Below are 22,421 nucleotides of genomic sequence, written 5' to 3' on the forward strand. Positions count from 1 at the left end.
ACCACGTCTAAGAGCGTCCCAGGCGCCAATCGGCTTGAGGGGCCGGCGAATTCTGTACCCATAAAACTGGTGAAGACGCAGGATAATGGGCTAAGAGACAAGGAATCCACTACCCACTTTTGTCTTCCATAAAGAAGGAACTTCGAATATGGCATCATTCTGTGTTTCCATGCTATTCGTCCTAGTCCGTTCCGAATTCAGAATTTTTCTATTACATTTCAGTTAATACACTCCTGGAAATTGAAATAAGAACACCGTGAATTCATTGTCCCAGGAAGGGGAAACTTTATTGACACATTCCTGGGGTCAGATACATCACATGATCACACTGACAGAACCACAGGCACATAGACACAGGCAACAGAGCATGCACAATGTCGGCACTAGTACAGTGTATATCCATCCACCTTTCGCAGCAATGCAGGCTGCTATTCTCCCATGAAGACGATCGCAGGGATGCTGGATGTAGTCCTGTGGAACGGCTTGCCATGCCATTTCCACCTGGCGCCTCAGTTGGACCAGCGTTCGTGATGGACGTGCAGACCGCGTGAGACGACGCTTCATCCAGTCCCAAACATGCTCAATGGGGGACAGATCTGGAGATCTTGCTGGCCAGGGTAGTTGACTTACACCTTCTAGAGCACGTTGGGTGGCACGGGATACATGCGGACGTGCATTGTCCTGTTGGAACAGCAAGTTCCCTTGCCGGTCTAGGAATGGTAGAACGATGGGTTCGATGACGGTTTGGATGTACCGTGCACTATTCAGTGTCCCCTCGACGATCACCAGAGGTGTACGGAGAGTGTAGAAGATCGCTCCCCACACCATGATGCCGGGTGTTGGCCCTGTGTGCCTCGGTCGTATACAGTCCTGATTGTGGCGCTCACCTGCACGGCGCCAAACACGCATACGACCATCATTGGCACCAAGGCAGAAGCGACTCTCATCGCTGAAGACGACACGTCTCCATTCGTCCCTCCATTCACGCCTGTCGCGACACCACTGGAGGCGGGCTGCACGATGTTGAGGCGTGAGCGGAAGACGGCCTAACGGTGTGCGGGACCGTAGCCCAGATTCATGGAGACGGTTGCGAATGGTCCTCGCCGATACCCCAGGAGCAACAGTGTCCCTAATTTGCTGGGAAGTGGCGGTGCGGTCCCCTACGGCACTGCGTAGGATCCTACGGTCTTGGCGTGCATCCGTGCGTCGCTGCGGTCCGGTCCCAGGTCGACGGGCACGTGCACCTTCCGCCGACCACTGGCGACAACATCGATGTACTGTGGAGACCTGACGCCCCACGTGTTGAGCAATTCGGCGGTACGTCCACCCGGCCTCCCGCATGCCCACTATACGCCCTCGCTCAAAGTCCGTCAACTGCACATACGGCTCACGTCCACGCTGTCGCGGCATGCTACCAGTGTTAAAGACTGCTAGCGCCATTCTACGGCCAACACCGCGGTTCCTGGTGTGTCCGCTGTGCCGTGCATGTGATCATTGCTTGTACAGCCCTCTCGCAGTGTCCGGAGCAAGTATGGTTGGTCTGACACACCGGTGTCAATGTGTTCTTTTTTCCATTTCCAGGAGTGTAATATCCATTTTTAAGTTAGTACGCACCAGGTGGAGCCTACGTGTCATCAGGGCTTTTATACTATTATATCCTACGCATCCTGTTAATTCAGCAGGCTAATGAACACTGTTAAATTACCAAGGATGTACGAAAAGCAACGAAGTTTTACGGTGTAAAGAAGACATTTCGGCTACTCACCAGTCTCGCCAGATGGCAATATTCGTGGATTGTTCCTAAGTGATAGCTTTACCAAGCTCTCGAATGTTATTAATTTTTTTAGATGAATCGTTTCATACTATTAAACTGTTACGGTTTTATGGCTTTTGCTGATAAATTCATCGTAATGGCATCCCAGGACTTTTTTCTCGTAAACTAGCTATCCGTATGTCCACTTACACTTTGTGATCAAAAGTATCCGGACACCTGGCTGAAAATAACTTACAAGTTCGTGGTGTCCTCATCGGTAATGATGGAATTCAATACGGTGTTAGCCCACCCTTAGCCTTGATGACAGCTTCCACTCTCGCATGCATACGTTCAATCAGGTGCTGGAATTTTTCTTGGGGAACGACATTCCACGGAGTGCTGCAGTGATGAGAGGTCAGCACTCCAAAATATCTCAGATGTATTCTATAGCATTCATGTCAGGACTCTCTGCAGGCTAGTCCATCACAGGGATCTTACTGTCGTGTAACCACTCCGTCACAGGCCGTGCATTATGAACAGGTGCTCGGTCGTGCTGAAAGATGCAGTCGCCATCCCCGAATTGCTCTTCAACAGTGGGAAGCAAGAAGGTGCTTAAAACATCAGTGTAGACCTGTGCTATAATAGTGCCACGGAAAACAACAATGTTTGCAAGCTCCCTCCATGAAAAACACGACCACACCATAACACGACCACCTCCGAATTTTACTGTTGGCACTACACACGCTGGCAGATGACTTTCACCGGACATTTGTCACACCCGCACCCAGCGATTGGCTCACCACATTGTGTACCGTGATTCTGCGTCGCGGCACTCTTCCCTTTACCACCCTGCCAGTGTCGAGCAATGTTCATTTGTCTAGCTAAAAGCTGTAGTAGAAAATACTAGACCACTACTGTCTACTGCAGGTCGCAACATACATAGAATTGTCCGGTAAACGGGATGTGGCCAGCTACTGAAATAAAAGTTTTAACTTGGCAATGTAAATTTTCAGGTTGTATTTTTATGATAAAGATCACAGTTAATACTGCCAAGTCCGTACTAAGTGACTACACAACGTCAATTTCCCACGCACACCACAATCACACACGTATTTACACCCGTTACCGAAGTTAATGAAGTTCACTGGATCGTTTAGTTATGAAAATGCTCGCTCAAATGTTGTGCACTCTGCTCTACACGTAATACCTGTTCCAGTCTTAGATCGCACAACACGCCACGCGGTTTTAACTAACAGTCAAAAGCAATAATTTTGATATTCCGTCCGAAATTCCACACGACTTCCACTATACCGTTCACTTAAATACACTCTGTACTACTTCGCGAACTTGTAATTAGCATATTTCTGCGTTTTTACAGTACTTTCGTCGGAGCTGCTTTCAATGACATGTTACTAGTTCGAACCCTCAGCCCTGACCGCCCTAGATCACACCGAAGGCTTTATTCCCAGCATAGATTGCGCGAGCCTGCATTTTTCTGATTGGCTGATATCACAAACAGCAAAGCAGGTTGCAGTATTATCCCGCGCTAACCCGCGATTTCTTCAATGACCAATCATGGTAAAACATTTCTTTCTATGGCAATTGCTAAATAAATAAATTTAGAAAAGTATCAAATATAAAGTTACTCCTTCCGAAATTACCGATTAATTTGTGTTCTACTCACGATTTATTAATACCAGAAACTGACTGCACAATTAATTATAGTAAATACCCTGTATACTTTAATTGGTACTTCGTGAATAAAGAAAACAATTACCCGGGTTCCCGGGTTCGATTCCCGGCGGGGTCAGGGATTTTCTCTGCCCCGTGATGGCTGGGTGTTGTGTGTTGTCCTTAGGTTAGTTAGGTTTAAGTAGTTCTAAGTTCTAGGGGACTGATGACCATAGATGTTAAGTCCCATAGTGCTCACAGCCAAAGAAAACAATTTTCATTTACTTCTGTTCTTCTTCGCTCATACAACACTCACACTGCTAATTGCTACACATATAAAACTATTATAATTATGCAAATACATTAAATATTAATCAAACATATCTTTACAACATTGTTTCGACTACACTGCTAGCACTGTCCGTAAACTGCTGACCACTGCCGCCTACAAGTACAACCACGTGCAGCTCTGTAACTCAGGTCCATGTCAGCTGGTGACATCTATCGATGACTCATGCCTATAACGATATCGTCCTAACAAGTGACAGGAGCGATGTGAAGGCGCTACGCCTCAATTCGTCACTCCCCACAACCTTTTTTCCACTGTTCAGTCGTCCAATATTCACGCTCCTTACACCAAGCGAGGAGTCGTTTGGCATTTACCGGTGTGATGTGTGGCTTATGAGCAGCCGCTCGGCCAAGAAATCCAAGTTTTCTCACCTCCCGCCTAACTGTTTTAGTACTTGCATTGGATCCTGTTGCATTTTGGAATTCCTCTATGATAGCCAGAATAGATGACTGCCTATTACACATTCCGACCTCTTCAACTGTCAGCGGTCTCTGTTAGTCAACAGAGGTCGGCCTGTACGCTTTTGTGCTGTACGTGTGCCTTCACGTTTCTGCTTCATTATCACATCGGAAACAGTGGATCTAGGGATGCTTAGGAGTGTGGAAATCTCGCGTACAGACGTATGACACAAGTGACACCCAATCAACTGTCCTCGTTCGAAGTTCGTGAGTTCCGCGGAGGGTCCCTTTCTGCTCTCTCACGATGTCTGATGACTACTGAGGTCGCTGATATGAAGTATCTGGTAGTAGATGGCAGCACAAGCACCTAATATGAAAAACGTATGTTTTTGGGAGTGTGTGGACACTTTTTATCACGTAGTGTATAATCACAAATAGCCAGCTGGTATTTTCGTAAGAATTAAGTGCCCTACACAAACTGCTTCGACGGAAAATATATATGAGAATGTCACAGAAAATAGGTAGGAAGGAATACTACACTTAACTAATTAACATAATCAACGAAAGGGTTAGCCTAACCTGCGCAGTCTTAGGTGGGAAGACACGATCAATTACACTACAAGTCACATACACCAATTTCTGAGGAACTGCGGATAAACTGAGATACTTCATATCAATTTAGTTCACTGATGGGAGTTGGCAATTTACAAAATGAACTGAAGTGAGATTATTTTCGTTCAATTTAGTGAGTGTGCAGTTTTTTAATTAGTACGTTAAATTCAGACAATTATTCGCTCTCTGACTTGTCATTTGGTATTCTTTGGCTTTGTTAGTGGTGGCCCCGAGTGGGGAAAAGTTGCTGAATGCAGTCAGATTCGAATTCTGAGAGTCAGATTATTTTGTAGAAGATATTTTGAGCACGTGGTGGGGTGCAGTGAAAATAAAACTTCCTAGGTATCACTCAACGGAATTTTGTCCGAGTTTTGATATACAGACGAAAAGAGTGAAATTGACACACGGGGTGTAGAATTGACCAGTGTGAAGTCTAGTTTTGCAAAGGAAGAATCACCAATGATCAACGACATGAGGATGCAGAAGGCAATGGAAACCACTGCATTAAAGACACGTAACGTCTATGTACAGGACATGTGGCCTGTAGTTGAAGAAGTGTCATGATGATCTCTCCATTGGCAAAAGATTCCGGAATAGTCCCCCATTCGGATCTCCGGGAGGGGGCTGCCAAGGGGGAGGTTACCGTGAGAAAAAGATTGAATAATCAACGAAAGGATAATGTTCTACGAGTCGGGGCTTGGAATATCAGAAGCTTGAACGTGCTAGGGAAACTAGAAAATCTGAAAAGGGAAATGCAAAGGCTCAATCTAGATATAGTAGGGGTCAGTGAAGTGAAGTGGAAGGAAGACAAGGATTTCTGGTCAGATGAGTATCGGGTAATATCAACAGCAGCAGAAAATGGTATAACAGGTGTAGGATACGTTATGAATAGGAAGGTAGGGCAGAGGGTGTGTTACTGTGAACAGTTCAGTGACTGGGTTGTTCTTATCAGAATCGACAGCAGACCAACACCGACAACGATAGTTCAGGTATACATGCCGACGTCGCAAGCTGAAGATGAACAGATAGAGAAAGTGTATGAGGATATTGAAAGGGTAATGCAGTATGTAAAGGGGGACGAAAATCTAATAGTCTTGGGCGACTGGAATGCAGTTGTAGGGGAAGGAGTAGAAGAAAAGGTTACAGGAGAATATGGGCTTGGGACAAGGAATGAAAGAGGAGAAAGACTAATTGAGTTCTGTAACAAGTTTCAGCTAGTAATAGCGAATACCCTGTTCAAGAATCACAAGAGGAGGAGTATACTTGGAAAAGCCGCGAGATACGGGAAGATTTCAATTAGATTACATCATGGTCAGACAGAGATTCCGAAATCAGATACTGGATTGTAAGGCGTACCCAGGAGCAGATATAGACTCAGATCACAATATAGTAGTGATGAAGAGTAGGCTGAAGTTCAAGACATTAGTCAGGAAGAATCAATACGCAAAGAAGTGGGATACGGAAGTTCTGAGGAATGACGAGATACGTTTGAAGTTCTCTAACGCTATAGATATAGCAATAAGGAATAGCGCACTAGGCAACACAGTTGAAGAGGAATGAATGTCTCTAAAAAGGGCCATCACAGAAGTTGGGAAGGAAAACATAGGTACAAAGAAGGTAGCTGCGAAGAAATCATGGGTAACAGAAGAAATACTTCAGTTGATTGATGAAAGGAGGAAATACAAATATGTTCCGGGAAAATCAGGAATACAAAAATACTAGTCGCTGAGGAATGAAATAAATAGGAAGCGCAGGGAAGCTAAGACGAAATGGCTGCAGGAAAAGTGCGAAGACATCGAAAAACGTATGATTGTCGGAAGGACAGACTCAGTATACAGGAAAGTCAAAACAACCTTTGGTGACATTAAAAGCAACGATGGTAACATTAAGAGTGCAACGAGAATTCCACTGTTAAATGCAGAGGAGAGAGCAATAGGTGGAAAGAATACATTGAAAGCCTCTATGAGGGTGAAAATTTGTCTGATGTGATAGAAGAAGAAACAGGAGTCGATTTAGAAAAGGTAGGGGATCCAGTTTTAGAATCGGAATTTAAAAGAGCTTTGAAGGTCTTACGGTCAAATAAGGCAGAAGGGATAGATAACATTCCATCAGAATTTCTAAAATTGTTAGCGGAAGTGGCAACAAAACGACTATTCACGTTGGTGTGTAGAATATATGAGTCTGGCGACATACCATCTGACTTTCGGAAAAGAATCATCCACCCAATTCCGAAGATGGCAAGAGCTGACAAGTGCGAGAATTATCGCACAATCAGCTTAACAGCTCATGCATCAAAGCTGCTTACAAGAATAATATACTGAAGAATGGAAAAGAAAATTGAGAATGCGCTAGGTGACGATCAGTTTGGCTTTAGGAAAAGTAAAGGCACGAGAGAGGCAATTCTGACGTTACGACTAATAATGGAAGTAATGCTAAAGAAAAATCAAGACACACTGGAAAAAGCGTTCGACAATATAAAATGGTGCAAGCTGTTCAAGATTCTGAAAAAAGTAGGGGTAAGCTATAGGGAGAGACGGGTCATATACAATATGTACAACAACCAAGAGGGAATAATAAGAGTGGACGATCAAGAACGAAGTGCTCGTATTAAGAAGGGAGTAAGACAAGCCTGTAGCCTTTCGCCCCTACTCTTCAATCTGTACATCGAGGAAGCAATTATGGAAATAAAAGAAAGGTTCAGGAGTGGAATTAAAATACAAGGTGAAAGGATATCAATGATACGATTCGCTGATGACATTGCTATCCTGAGTGAAAGTGAAGAAGAATTAAATTATCTGCTGAACGGAATGAACAGTCTATTGAGTACACAGTATGGTTTGAGAGTAAATCGGAGAAAGACGAAGGTAATGAGAAGTAGTAAAAATGAGAACAGCGAGAAACTTGCCATCAGGATTGATGGTAACGAAGTCAATGAAGTTAACGAATTCTGCTACCTAGGCAATAAAATAACCAATGACGGACGGAGCAAGGAGGACATCAAAAGCAGACTCGCTATGGCAAAAAAGGCATTTCTGGCCAAGAGAAGTCTACTAATGCCGGCCTTAATTTGAGGAAGAAATTTCTGAGGATGTACGTCTGGATTGCAGCAGTGTATGGTAGTGAAACATGGACTGTGGGAATACCGGAACAGAAGAGAATCGAAGCATTTGAGATGTGGTGCTATAGACGAATGTTGAAAATTAGAGGGACTGATAAAGTAAGGAATGAGGAGGTTCTACGCAGAATCGGAGAGGAAAGGAATATGTGGAAAACACTGATAAGGAGAAGGGACAGGATGATAGGACATCTGCTAAGACGTGAGGGAATGACTTCCATGATACTAGAGGGAGTTGTAGAGGGCATAAACTGTAGAGGAAGACAGAGATTGGAATACGTCAAGCAAATAATTGAGGACGTAGGTTGCAAGCGCTACTCTGAGATGAAGAGGTTAGCACAGGAAAGGAATTCGTGGCGGGCCGCATCAAACCAGTCAGTAGAGTGATGACCAAAAAAAAGTCAGATTAATTAAGAAAAATTTAATTTTTGTTTTGAGGGAAAATTTCTGTACTAATTTAGTAAATGAGGTGTGAAAAATGGGCAAAAGGTGTTTCAAATTGTCTAACGTGAATTCAAGTTTTGCGAAACAAGATTTGATCTCTTGAAAGTAGCAAAGGTAACTAAGAATTTAGTGTTTTGGGGTAAAACTGAAGTATATCGATAACAGGTGCTGCTACCTATGTAAATGAATTGTTTAAATTTATGAAATCACTGCATAAATGGAAACTGCGTTCTATTAATCTATATACTAATAATAATAATAATAATAATAATAATAGAATACTGATCAGTAGTTAAATATATTTCATGCTTTTTGAAGAAAACTTCAAAATAAAAAAGCCGTCAAATGTTCTGCGACATGATTTTTCTAAAAGTTAGAGATAAATCAGATAAGAGAAACATTTGACAGGTCTTTGAATCGCGCTACAGCGTACAGTAAATCAGGTGGTGATTGAGGATGTGAAGTTCAATGTTTAAGTCAGAACCTAGGAATTTTTTTAAAAAAAGAGAGAATATTTTTCTGATGGAATTTCAGTCAGTGGTCTCCTCACGTCACTAACGTATGATAATCTTCTGTATAAGCCATGTCTCCGCATTATCCTTTCTTGCAAGAGTGTTAGTTCTGCAAGTTTCGCAGAAGAGTTTCTGTGAAGTTGGGAAGGTAGGAGGAGACGAGGTACTGGCAGAACTGAAGCTGTGAGGGCATGTGGTGCTTGGGCAGATCAGATGGTAGAGCACTTGCCCGCGAAAGGCAAAGGTCCCGAGTTCGAGTCTCGGTCCGGGGCACAGTTTTAATCTGCCAGGAAGTTTCATCATAGTATTTGCCTTAAGCAATTTAGGGAAAGCGTGGAAAACCACAGTAACGACAACCGGACGGGGATTTCAACCCAGGTCCTCTTGATTATGAGTAGGGTGTGTCAAATATTACGTCAGCACACGCTGTGAGCGATTCTGATGCAAAAAAAAAAAAAAAGAAATGAAAGGAAAACAGATTTAGCCATCCCTGTGTTTCAGGAACCTGCACCCGCCATTGTTCACCAGCTACGGTAATGCAACGTTACCTGAAGGATCCTTTACCGGTAAACTACCAGTGAAAGGGGGCCAAAAGAATGTAGAGAAGTTGAAACAAGCTAGACGCTGTTAAACATGGTGTCATTGAAGGAACACTAACCCCGAGTACGGGTTCACGTGCATTGCATCAACATGGCTTCACCAATTAGTCATATGTTCAGTCTTGGAAACAAAGGCCAGAGAGGAAGGAGAGATCGCCACATTGTGTTCACAACTCACTATTAATTGTAATACCAGGTTACACACTGATATCAGTGGTTTCAATGCAGGAACACGCTGATGAAATTTCTGCCAATCCAAATAACTGTCATACGCAGCGAGATGACGCAGTATTTGAGACAATGGACTAAAATTTGGGAGGATGACCGTTTAAATTGCGATCCAGTCATTTAACTTAGAATTGTCCATGATCTCCCTAAAGTACTTAGACAAATCACTGATAGCCCCTTTCTTTCTGCTTATCAGCTATCCTTAGTGGTACAGAACAAAGTCAAAGCGCAGAAGCTTACCGTCGAACCACTGACCGACTTCCTTCCCCTTCTCTCCAAAATTTCGGTCTTGCGTTTCGTCTTTAATGATCTCATAGTCGACGGGACGTCAAAATCTAATCTGTCTTTTTCTTTTCTAATAAATGACCCAGGAAGGTGAACTGCCTGTGACTGGTCCTGCAGCAGAATCAATATTTGTCCATGAACCTTTTCGCATAAGATATCTTTACCATACTGGGAAGTGTTCAAAATCAACTGCTCTCCAAAATTTTGAATTTGGAGTACGTCAAATCTCGATAGAAGACAATTAAGCCCTCAATATGCACATGTTCTCTTTATGGCCTATGCAGCTTAGAATATGAGAATGATTTTCTTGCTTTCACCCAGTCATGTTTCAGCAATGTGAACAACTGTAAACAATATCGACATAACTTACTATAGTGGTTGTCGTGACGAACATCATAACTGTAAAATAAATTTCAGTGGCCTATAGGACAGCGAAATTGAAAAGTCCAACAGCATTAAAATATGTGTATTACGGCTTAATACAACAAATTACATTAGAAGCATCATACCACAAAAGTGTTGAAACAACTAATCAATGCATTATTTGCTGTGGGATTATTGCCAGAATGAAAAGTAAAAATAAAATAAGAATGACAAACTTTGCTTACCTTCTGTCCACAATGCCACAGGTGTAATACTTCCGGGTAACGCATGAAGCGTGTAATGCGAAATATTTGGGACGTAAATTCAAGAATGGAGAAACCTACCGAACGAGGTAGCGCAGTGGTTAGCACATTGGATTTGTATTCAGCAGTACGATGGTTCAAATCAGCTTCCGGCCATCCACATTTAGGTTTTCCATGATTTCCCTAAATCGTTTCAGCCAAATGTCACGATGGTTCCTTTGAAAAGTCACGGCTGACTTCCTTCCCTGTCTTTACTTAATATGATAGACCGATGACTTCTCTGTTTGGTACCCTCTCCCAAATCAACCTACCAATGAATAAATCTGTCCGAAAAACTAAATACGCCAAACACCTCTTTCCAGCATATCTATTTCTTTACGAAATTCGTGGAAGAGCATGTTTCGTGGTTTAGAGCAAAAAGCTCACTTCACGACAACGGTACCAGGAGGAACAATAGTTTACAGTAAGATCTAAAATCATTTAACTATGGCCAGAAATCACATTCTCAATAGCTTGACAGCAAATAAATAAGTAAAACCTTTTGACAGGACCATTTCGTATAGAATCTGTGGAAGAAAACTAGCAAATTAGTCCTTTCGTAAAGAAGTATTTTGTATCCGTGCTTTCATAAAACGTTCCATTTCCTGTTTGCTCTCGTCACTGTGGCTCTATGGAAAGGATAGTGAATCTAATCAAATTTAAATACAGCAACGTAACTGATTAGCTACGCATGTGTGCTGAAATGTACAAAGTACACCGGACAACTTCTTCAACACATGAACAGTGGAAGAGCCGTTTGACCGCCCATTAAATCAAATTCGTTTAGCAATCAATACAATTCAACACTGATGAGTAAAGGTTCCATTTAAATATTTACAGCTAAGTAACAGTAGTTGGAAAAGACTCAAATATTCAGTCACTGAGTAAATGACTGCTTTGCTTACCTGTGGTGAACATTTGTGAATGGTCACCATCCGCTTTCTACATTGCCTTAATTGTTTAGTGTTCAGCACTAGCTATTCGTTCCACGTCATGCAGTACGAAAATTATAGGAGTTTTCTAAGTAACTGACGAAGATGGTGGTCTATTGGATTTACCTAACTCATACTCGAGAGGAAAGAAATTTAGATCTCTCTCCGATTTCTTGCAGCTTCATTAATGTACGTCATGTGAATTCTGGAATGGCTCATCGTTAATTTATGGTAACAGACTACTCCCCCTTTGTTAAATAACCCCAAGAAAATTCAGTTTTGTATCCAAAACACTTTTATCGACGAGACTGAAAGATTAACTATTCTTCCTTTGACCTGAAGTCTCTGGACCAAAAACGTAAAATGTTGCATCCAGTTTCTCTGCCTTCAGGCGTGGAGTGTGAATATGACAAGCGAGAGTGATTCGAGTATGAAACTGCAACGTTGCCTTCATACTTAGGCTTTACAATTACAGACAATGCGACAGTGCGAGTCATTAAGAATTAAATTAACACATGTGTCGCACAAAGTAATTACTGGTAGTTAGAAAGAAAACTTTTTACTCTGGTCTTAGTTCATTGTGCTGCTGAGACAGTGTTAGAGCAACGAAACCTTAATTCAAAGGAAAACAAATGAAATACAAATTATTTTAGTTACACATTCCATAAAATATTTATTCATGAATAAAGTTAACATAATATAACAAACTATATTTACAATAAATGTCATGAAATATTATATCAATCGATGGACAAACAAATATGGCAGATGATATGATTAAATGTTCTCTTAAATAATTAATGAATGGTATCTCTTCATTGTTAAACACTGATATATGAAATATTATTCCATCTTTGGCTGAGATGTTTGGTACAGTTCTTAAAAATAGAGGCATGGAACTACAGTGCAGTTCTGCTTCCTTGGTAACTTTACTGGTTTCTATTAACATCTCTTAACACTTAGGACCCTTCCCGAAAACAGGTAACTAATATGGCGCGATGTGTTTCTTGTTCCCGCTAAATCACACTGTGAAGTCTTTGTCAGTGAATAATTTGTCTTCCATTTAGTACACAAATCACATTTACTGGCCATGATGCAATTTTATAAATAGAATTGAACTGTGCTGCTCTTCTCATTTAGAATAGCCCTCGTGCCTTGGAAGTATTCAGCCAATATTTCTTACATCATCTTTAGTTTTCACCCACGAATAACGGTTAACAACTGATGATTATTGTTGTAGCATGTAAAGAAGATAGAAAAATTTGTTTCAAGTCACAAGTGCAAATCATATTTTTTTTATATTTTGAGGGAATATAATCACTAGTTTTAAGAAAATTCCTGGAAATAAAGCATACTCATAACCACAGCAACAACATAGATTCCCAGGAAGAAGAGGAACAGATAATATAAAATTTGAAATCTTTCAGTAACGAGTACGAAATTTAAATCAATTTTTCGTTTTAGTCGACATAAAAGTGTAGCTCATTGTCTGTATTAGGAGAGGACGAAGTTGTGGGACTGTGAGTAACACAGCAGGAAAGTGTATAGTTAAATGTCTGTCTCATGTTGATGCAGAAGTGTACGATACAATCAGAACAGCTCAAGTCCAGTGAGAGACACAAAGAGTCGACAAAGGTTCAATACCACGAAGCTGTTTCCATTAGTAGCTTCTCGTATCCTTGCTCTGGTCTAACATCCATAGTCATTCCTTACTGTTAGACCTGAGATAGGAAGGTAAACGTCAGCTGAGCCTAAGTATTCTGATTTTCGTGTATGAAATCTAGCAGGAGTTTTGTAATTATCTTTAGTATAAGTTACAAATAACGTGTGTATAGTTTTATAAAAGTGCTCGACATGTTAAAGAACAACAAACGATGCCAATGGACATAAAACTGTCACAGTTAATGGGATTGTACAAATTTTTAAATAAAATTATTATCTCTCAATGACAATTCAACTATTTTGTACAGTGTTACGAAAACCTCTGTACATTACCATAGATAGTTTGGGCACTGACGACAGAATAGCTTATCTTATACCACGTTACCCTATACAGCAGTAGAGAAACACTTTAGAAATTAGTACAGAGGATGGCAGACACGAATTATTTAATGTAGCATGCACAAAACAAGCTTACCGTGCATTTGATGTATGTGCTATTAGCAAATCTCCGAAGATGTATTTTTCAATTCTGTTATCAGAGAAATAGAGCAAGTAAGTCACTTTTGCACGAGAAAGTCTGAAATAAACCAAAATATGGGGCACAGCCTGTAATGTCTTTATCCCCCGTTTTCACGCAAATGGCAGCTGCCTGTGGCGACAATCTTCTGCAGGTGGAAAGTAAATAGTGGCGTAGTGCAGCGTGCTTTCTTAAGATAGTGGGAGCTTTAATTAATAAGTTCAGAATCACACCAAGACACAGAATCAACAAATGCTCTGCCACTACACATCGAGAAGTGATGGTTGCGTCGTGGAAGCCCCTCAGACCATTTCTGTTGGTGCGAGCAACGGCGTGGTAACTCCAGGCGGAGGGGTGATGACGTGGTTGCCGGTGTCCTTGGGTGGCAGTTTAGCGACGTTGTTGTTGTTCACTTTGCTGGCGGGTGGACTGCTCACGTTGTTAGGCTGCGACATCGGCGGTGGACTGCTCACGTTGTTGGACATCTGGTTCTGTTGTTGCTGACCACTGATGTTGTTGGCCTGCTGCTGTTGAGTTGGCACCGGTGGCAGGATGTTGTTGCCGGTTGCTGGCTGTTGCGAGACGTTGCTGTTGTTGCTGATGGACTGCGTCATGGCTCCGCCATTTGGTTGCTGAGGTTTCTTTTCACCCAGCAGCCAGTACGTCGTCACCTTCCCTTTACCCTGCAACAGATGTCAGGCATACTGAATGCTGTAACAAGAAAAAATTAGAGCAATGATTTCTTCCTTCCACATTTAAGCCCATAAGGTAAGATGCTAGTATTAGCTATACAAGTAACATAGAAGTATAGCCATATGGTTTGTGAAAAGTCACTGCTACATACCACAGATGGTTACCCAGACACCACATGTGTTGAAAGCTATAGACCCAGTGCTGTAAGGAGCCACACACCGCCCTTAGAATTTTAATCGGGGGAAAATTTACCCTTAGTAGCTTCTAACTGAAAATAATAATGTGCGTATGACTGAGCAGAAATCATAAAACACTGGAAGTATCAACGCATTAACATAAAATCGTGGGTTGTATCTTCAAAGGACTGAAGAACGCATCCTTTGCAATTCTGTTTTACGGAACCACATTTTACATACTGGAAGTTGGAACAATAATTTTATTTACATGCTCTGTCCCACTCTGTCTACTGTTCATTGCTATGAACTTGTGTCACAACGGCCGGCCGGGGAGGCCGAACGGTTCTAGGCGCTACAGTCTGGAACCGCGTGACCGCTACGGTCGCAGGTTCGAATCCTGCCTCGGGCATGGATGTGTGTGATGCCCTTAGGTTAGTTAGGTTTAGGTAGTTCTAAGTTCTAGGGGACTGATGACCTCAGAAGTTAAGTCCCATAGTGCTCAGAGCCATTTGAACCAATTTTTGTGTCACAACAATCTGAATAGAGATGATTTGCATAAAACTGTTAACAAAACACGCCAAAAAATCGTATGTTCGCCTGTCCTCACAACAAACAATGTAGGCTGCTAAGTGAAACTGAATACTCAACTTTTGACAGCTATTCTTTAATGAAACCAAGACGGAAATTCTTTTCAGTCACTAGTTGAGTATTTCATTATAATACATTTTGAACAAGGTTGCTGCATTGGTACAACTGTAGTCGAAAGTATCGTTCTTTTCACTACTAATACCGACTTTAAGCTGATAATAAAAAAGTTTCGACTCGTTTCACCAAAATTCGGGAGAGTAGCAGATGATGTGGCTAGAGAACTCGCAGCTGGTCACTGTGTGAGAGGGGAGAGATGCTGAAAAACGGTTCATTAAGCAGCAGCTTGTAGGCAATAATACATCAATGTAATTCATGTGGTTGACTGGTTTTGTAAGATCCGGCTTCCCTTTCGTTCATCAGGTGACGCTGACTTTCTAGTGCAGTGTTTTCTTTCTCAGTTACTGCCGTCGACGCAGTCAGAAAGTTATTTCGGAACTTGCACGTATTCCACCATATTTGAGTAGTTAAGCATTATATTTCGAATTATCAGCAGTACCTAAAATTCAGTCGAATGTAGGACATTTCGCCACACTAGATGTTCTTCATCTTCAGAGCGATACACACCGAACTATATCTACAGACAGACAGCTATAGCGACCCAGCGCAGAGAAACAGGCTCCTCAAAACACTGGCACATAAGATTCGCATCCTGTTCAACAATGAGAGTCTCAACTAAGAACCTTAATATTTAGAACGGTGTTCTAGAAGAACAGCTACATGGAGTGACAAATTATCAGAGCTCTGCGTCCGAAACTCACTGCACAACTGGTAGAAACAGAAGAGGAACCTCTGGAGGATGCTACCACTGCGTTGATACCGTTTTGTGGCTCATAGTAGGGGAAGATATGACGAACCCTACAAAAACACAACGTGAAGAACTAGCTCTGAACCTGCCTTGGCCAGAGACTTGATGGAAGCGTCTAGCTCATCCAACAGTGAATCGTCAACTCCGAGATGTTGCTGAGTGTGTTTGGCAGCCGACGTGATGTCTTCCCCTCATACCAACCCCCTCGATAAATATATGAAGTGGCCAAACTGAATGGTCCAAATAAGGGAAGTTTAGAAATCTCACTGCACCAAAGTCAATGATTTGTCTAAGGATTTGTTCACGCCATACCTTCATATTACATGCCCTTTAGTCTTGCTGCAGTATTGTGAAACTATTCATGATATGCACTATTCTGATTTGAGGAAATATCCCGCTGAGCTCGTAGGCCACTAGCTCTATTTCTTATGAGTGTTGTGACATTTAGGACCTACAGGCAAGACTTCCTGAAATGGTGCAATGCGTAATAACATAAGGACGTAGTATGTACCTGATGGATGGCTGGTTGATTGGTTTTGGGATGCGACAAAACAACGAGGTCATGGGTCCCATTGGAATAGGGAAGGATGGGATGGGCCCACAAAGAACAGGCCCGTAATTTACGGTTAATGCATGATACATACGTAGACATCTGTGCCACGTATTTCCGGACGTCTACCACAGACTCGTAGAGTCCAAGCTATGCAAATTCGCTGATATCCTGTCTTCTAAAAGCCGACCGAAACTTTATTGACCAGGTGGTCTTATTGTATTGGCTCATCAATACATGTTACCAATTGGTAGGTGTGTAGCTTGGATGTATCCCATAAACTGATGTGTTGCAGGCGTCATACATCTCCTCTATTGAAGGTTGGCCATCAGTTAGCAGTCCGGCAGTACATAGGCCTATTCCAAATTGATATGAAAGATTATTTCCATTCATTGATACTTTGAGCAGAAGCTCCTGTTACTGTGAATGATGTCAAAAATTGTGTTTAATTTTCAGGCCCAGAATTAAGTGTCAAGAGCAATATGAATAATTAATTTGATATAATAACTTTACTTAAATAACTTTGGCTTGAGGTGCTTACCTTCATTTCCACTTCGCCCCTGAGTTCCAGCTCGAACGTCTCGAACGTGTCCAGTACTGCCTTAGTCTTTGGACTAACGTGTATCTTTAGGGCTGAAATAGAGAAAGGAACATGAATGAGTGACTGACAATTCGAATTCATTATATAAAAGCACATGACTATTTACCACAAAATAGCAGACTTCCTGACACTGTAAAAAAAGTAGATATTTTCGTAGTCTCTATCAGTTAACCTCATGGCATTAGTTATCATCATTTAAATCAAAAAGTGGCTAGGAAATCCAGCACCTCCAGGCTCCTAATGCTCCTAAGATTTGGAAGTCTTTCCTGTGACTAAACTCATTGCCAACATTTACGCTGGTCGAAAGCGCTGTCGACACCTTCAACGTTACACAAACTAAAGGGATGAATGAAGGTGCGGTACGTCTTTAATGCGCTGCAGTTTTACGTTTCTATAAGGCGATTCCTGCTGCATAGCTTGTAAAATGATTACTTGTTCACAACATTTTGCAAAGACGTTTTACTCAAGGTTTGTTAATGTTGTTTACGAAAAGTACAAATATCAGTTTTTCACCCATTCAGTCTCTCCTCTCCTTTAGATTCTTTTATTAAAGTTCTGAGCTAAGCGGAAGTATGACATATTGCAAATATTTTATGAGTCAGCGAGTTCAGTTTCATCTTGAGGAGCACGAAAGTTGAAAAATCGTGACATTGAAACGAAAAACATCCAACCAAATATTATTTTTTCTTATGATACTCAGCAGTTTCTATGGTACGGAGAAACAAATGTGAAATGTTTAATATTTCAAGGTGTTAGATTACAGAAGTTTATGAGTCTTCATGGATCCGTTTTAACACTACTGAGAAGGCTTGTCATTCTAACTAGGATGAAGAGAGAATTAAGTGTTGTAGCAATGAATAATTATTGGCTCTAAACAGATTGAATACAGTGGGGTCAGGGAATTTAAATCATTGTTCCACAAGATTGAATGCAGGGATTCGCTGAGATTTCAGCAAGCGTTTCAGCAACTGCTTTTCTTGGAAATATATGAGGCTGCACATTATACTGTTACAAGAGAACTGTTGTTACATAAATATGTCTGGGATTGCTACAAGCTGAAACCAATGTATCCTTTGCAAAATATGTGCTGCAGTTACAGGGGACACTTTGCATGTTAAACATCTGCAACCTGCTGCTTATTGCTCGGAATGAGACCATGTGTCATAATACTAACCCTGTCCCTAATAATACTGTTACTTTGGCAACCCAAAACTTATACTCCGCTAAATCGTTCGTATATACTCATAGAGAGAACACTGTAAGGAAGAAATTGATGTAACAGAAGCTGTCATGCAGGATAACCAGTACATAACAATTTATAAAAGTGATGAGAAGTTGCAGAAATCTAATTCTATGGAAATGTAAAAATGAAAGAGCACATTGAAGGTATGATTTCATAATCAAGTGATAGTAAAACTACATGAAGGGCAAAGATATAAGACACTGCACTAACTACGAGTAGACCAGATGCATATACGAGCTAAGAGTCGATATTACTAGTAGGGCTGTAGTAGTATAAATGTTATTTTTTTTCAAATTTTTGTTCACTGGGGTTTTGCAAGCTATGAACGTAAGCAAATATCAACGTAAATTTTTCCCCCTATTGCTCGTTAATCATTACACTCTTCACTGAAGACAACTAAAATGTTCCCCCAAGCAACAGTTTTGGTGAGTCGTAAAACATTTTTTAGGCAAAGTAGAATTTTGTACATAAAAATTCAATGTTTTAGTAAGTTCACATCTGTGGGTACTGGTTTCAGCTTCTAACTCTTCTTCTGTCTCCTTGCTTCTCTTTTTCTAAACCATGCACTGAACAGGGTAGAATTCCTAAAAATACACTCTTACGCACTCACTGGCTGAGGATAACTAAGGTTGAACACGGTCTCTGACGGTAATCTCTTTATATAAAAGAAAACGTCATTGCTGACTCTTCATGAAGCAGCGCCAAACATAGGACAGATACCTGAAATTCGTAGAGGATTTTGACGTTATAAGGTAGGCATTGTTTAAAAACGTTTCTTTCGAAATTCCAGACCATAAGGTAGCGAAATATGGAAGGAAACGTTTTTTTTTTTTAATATGTCGGTATTAAGGCAATTTTTCGCTAAAACTACGGAATTTAATATTTGGTTTCCTCGTCAGACATAACAAGCACGTGTTTCACTGTTTCTAAAAATTCAACACATGTTGTTGTTGTTGTCTTCAGTCCTGAGACTGGTTTGATGCAGCTCTCCATGCTACTCTATCCTGTGCAAGCTGCTTCATCTCCCAGTACCTACTGCAACCTACATCCTTCTGAATCTGCTTAGTGTACTCATCTCTCGGTCTCCCTCTACGATTTTTACCCTCCACGCTGCCCTCCAATGCTAAATTTGTGATCCCTTGATGCCTCAAAACATGTCCTACCAACCGATTCCTTCTTCTAGTCAAGTTGTGCCACAAACTTCTCTTCTCCCCAATCCTATTCAATACCTCCTCATTAGTTACGTGATCTATCCACCTTATCTTCAGTATTCTTCTGTAGCACCACATTTCGAAAGCTTCTATTCTCTTCTTGTCCAAACTAGTTATCGTCCATGTTTCACTTCCATACATGGCTACACTCCAAACAAATACTTTCAGAAACGACTTCCTGATACATAAATCTATATTCGATGTTAACAAATTTCTCTTCTTCAGAAATGCTTTCCTTGCCATTGCCAGTCTACATTTTATATCCTCTCTACTTCGACCATCATCAGTTATTTTACTTCCTAAATAGCAAAACTCCTTTACTACTTTAAGTGTCTCATTTCCTAATCTAATTCCCTCAGCATCACCCGATTTAATTTGACTACATTCCATTATCCTCGTTTTGCTTTTGTTAATGTTCATCTTATATCCTCCTTTCAAGACACTGTCCATTCCGTTCAACTGCTCTTCCAAGTCCTTTGCCGCCTCTGACAGAATTACAATGTCATCGGCGAACCTCAAAGTTTTTACTTCGTCTCCATGAATTTTAATACCTACTCCAAATTTTTGTTTTGTTTCCTTTACTGCTTGCTCAATATACAGATTGAATAACATCGGGGAGAGGCTACAACCCTGTCTCACTCCTTTCCCAACCACTGCTTCCCTTTCATGCCCCTCGACTCTTATTACTGCCATCTGGTTTCTGTACAAATTATAAATAGCCTTTCGCTCCCTGTATTTTACCCCTGCCGCCTTTAGAATTTGAAAAAGAGTATTCCAGTCAACATTGTCAAAAGCTTTCTCTAAGTCTACAAATGCTAGAAACGTAGGTTTGCCTTTTCTTAATCTTTCTTCTAAGATAAGTCGTAAGGTCAGTATTGCCTCACGTGTTCCAACATTTCGACGGAATCCAAACTGATCCTCCCCGAGGTCTGCATCTACCAGTTTTTCCATTCGTCTGTAAAGAATTCGCGTTAGTATTTTGCAGCCGTGGCTTATTAAACTGATAGTTCGGTAATTTTCACATCTGTCAGCACCTGCTTTCTTTGGGATTGGAATTATTATATTCTTCTTGAAGTCTGAGGGTATTTCGCCTGCCTCATACATCTTGCTCACCAGCTGGTAGAGTTTTGTCATGACTGGCTCTCCCAAGGCCGTCAGTAGTTCTAATGGAATGTTGTCTACTCCGGGGGCCTTGTTTCGACTCAGGTCTTTCAGTGCTCTGTCAAACTCTTCACGCAGTATCGTATCTCCCATTTCGTCTTCATCTACATCCTCTTCTATTTCCATAATATTGTCCTCAAGTACATCGCCCTTATATAAACCTTCTATATACTCCTTCCACCTTTCTGCCTTCCCTTCTTTGCTTAGAACTGGGCTGCCATCTGAGCTCTTGATATTCATACACGTGGTTCTCTTCTCTCCAAAGGTCTCTTTAATTTTCCTGTAGGCAGTATCTATCTTACCCCTAGTGAGATAAGCTTCTACATCCTTACATTTGTCCTCTAGCCATCCCTGTTTAGCCATTTTGCACTTCCTGTCGATCTCATTTTTGAGACGTTTGTATTCCTTTTTGCCTGCTTCATTTACTGCATTTTTATATTTTCTCCTTTCATCAATTAAATTCAATATTTCTTCTGTTACCCAAGGATTTCTAGCAGCCCTCGTCTTTGTACCTACTTTATCCTCTGCTGCCTTCACTACTACATCCCTCAGAGCTACCCATTCTTCTTCTACTGTATTTCTTTCCCCTATTCCTGTCAATTGTTCCCTTATGCTCTCTCTGAAACTCTGTACAACCTCTGGTTCTTTCAGTTTATCCAGGTCCCATCTCCTTAATTTCCCACCTTTTTGCAGTTTCTTCAGTTTTAATCTACAGGTCATAACCAATAGATTGTGGTCAGAGTCCACATCTGCCCCTGGAAATGTCTTACAACTTAAAACCTGGTTCCTAAATCTCTGTCTTACCATTATATAATCTATCTGATACCTTTTAGTATCTCCAGGGTTCTTCCACGTATACAACCTTCTTTCATGATTCTGAAACCAAGTGTAAGCGAGTGAAATAGAGAGTTAAAAATTTTTGTAAAATTGTAACATGAGTAAAGTACTAGTAAACCATTTTCAAAGCTACTTGAACAGGTTGCTCCATTGATAATGACCGGGCCAAATATCTCATGAAATAAGAATGGTTCAAATGCCTCTGAGCACTATGGGACTAAACTTCTGATGTCATCAGTCCCCTAGAACTTACAACTACTTAAACCTAACTAACCTAAGGACTTCACACACATCCATGCCCGAGGCAGGATTCGAACCTGCGACCGTAGCCGTCGCGCGGCTCCAGACTGTAGCGTCTAGAACCGCTCGGCCACCCCCGGCCGGCTGAAATAAGAATCAAACGAAAAAATTACATAGAACGAAACTTGCCTAGCTTGAAGGGGGAAACCAGATGGCGCTATGGTTGGCCCGCTAGATGGCGCTGCCATAGGTCAAACTGATATCAAGTGCATTTTTTTTAAATAGAAACTCCCATTTTTATACATATTCGTGTAGTACGTAAAGAAATATGAGTGTTTTAGTTGGACCACTCTTTTCGCTTTCTGACAGATGGCACTGTAATATTCACAAACGTATAAGTACGTGGTATCACGTAACATTCCGCTAGTGCGAACGGTATTTGCTTCGTGATACATTACCTGTGTTAAAATGGACCGTTTACCAATTGCGGAAAAGGTCGATATCGTGTTGATGT

General features: G+C 41.3%; 1 protein-coding gene across 2 annotated transcripts in view; it reads right to left on the reverse strand.

Annotated features, from left to right (window-relative positions):
* Positions 1 to 12,210: 12,210 nt before the first annotated feature.
* The window catches only part of LOC126266758 (atrial natriuretic peptide receptor 1-like), a 1,377,759-nt gene continuing 1,367,548 nt past the window's right edge, over positions 12,211 to 22,421 (reverse strand). For both annotated transcript variants that reach the window (XM_049971275.1, XM_049971274.1), the window contains exons 21-22: positions 17,156 to 17,247; positions 12,211 to 14,425 (exon numbers count right to left, since the gene is read on the reverse strand). In XM_049971275.1, coding sequence (XP_049827232.1) covers positions 14,045 to 14,425; positions 17,156 to 17,247 — 473 coding nt within the window. In that variant the 3' untranslated portion in view covers positions 12,211 to 14,044. The remainder of the gene's footprint in view (positions 14,426 to 17,155; positions 17,248 to 22,421) is intronic.

Source organism: Schistocerca gregaria, chromosome 4 (genome assembly GCF_023897955.1).
Source record: "Schistocerca gregaria isolate iqSchGreg1 chromosome 4, iqSchGreg1.2, whole genome shotgun sequence".
Taxonomy (NCBI): Eukaryota; Metazoa; Arthropoda; class Insecta; order Orthoptera; family Acrididae; genus Schistocerca; species Schistocerca gregaria.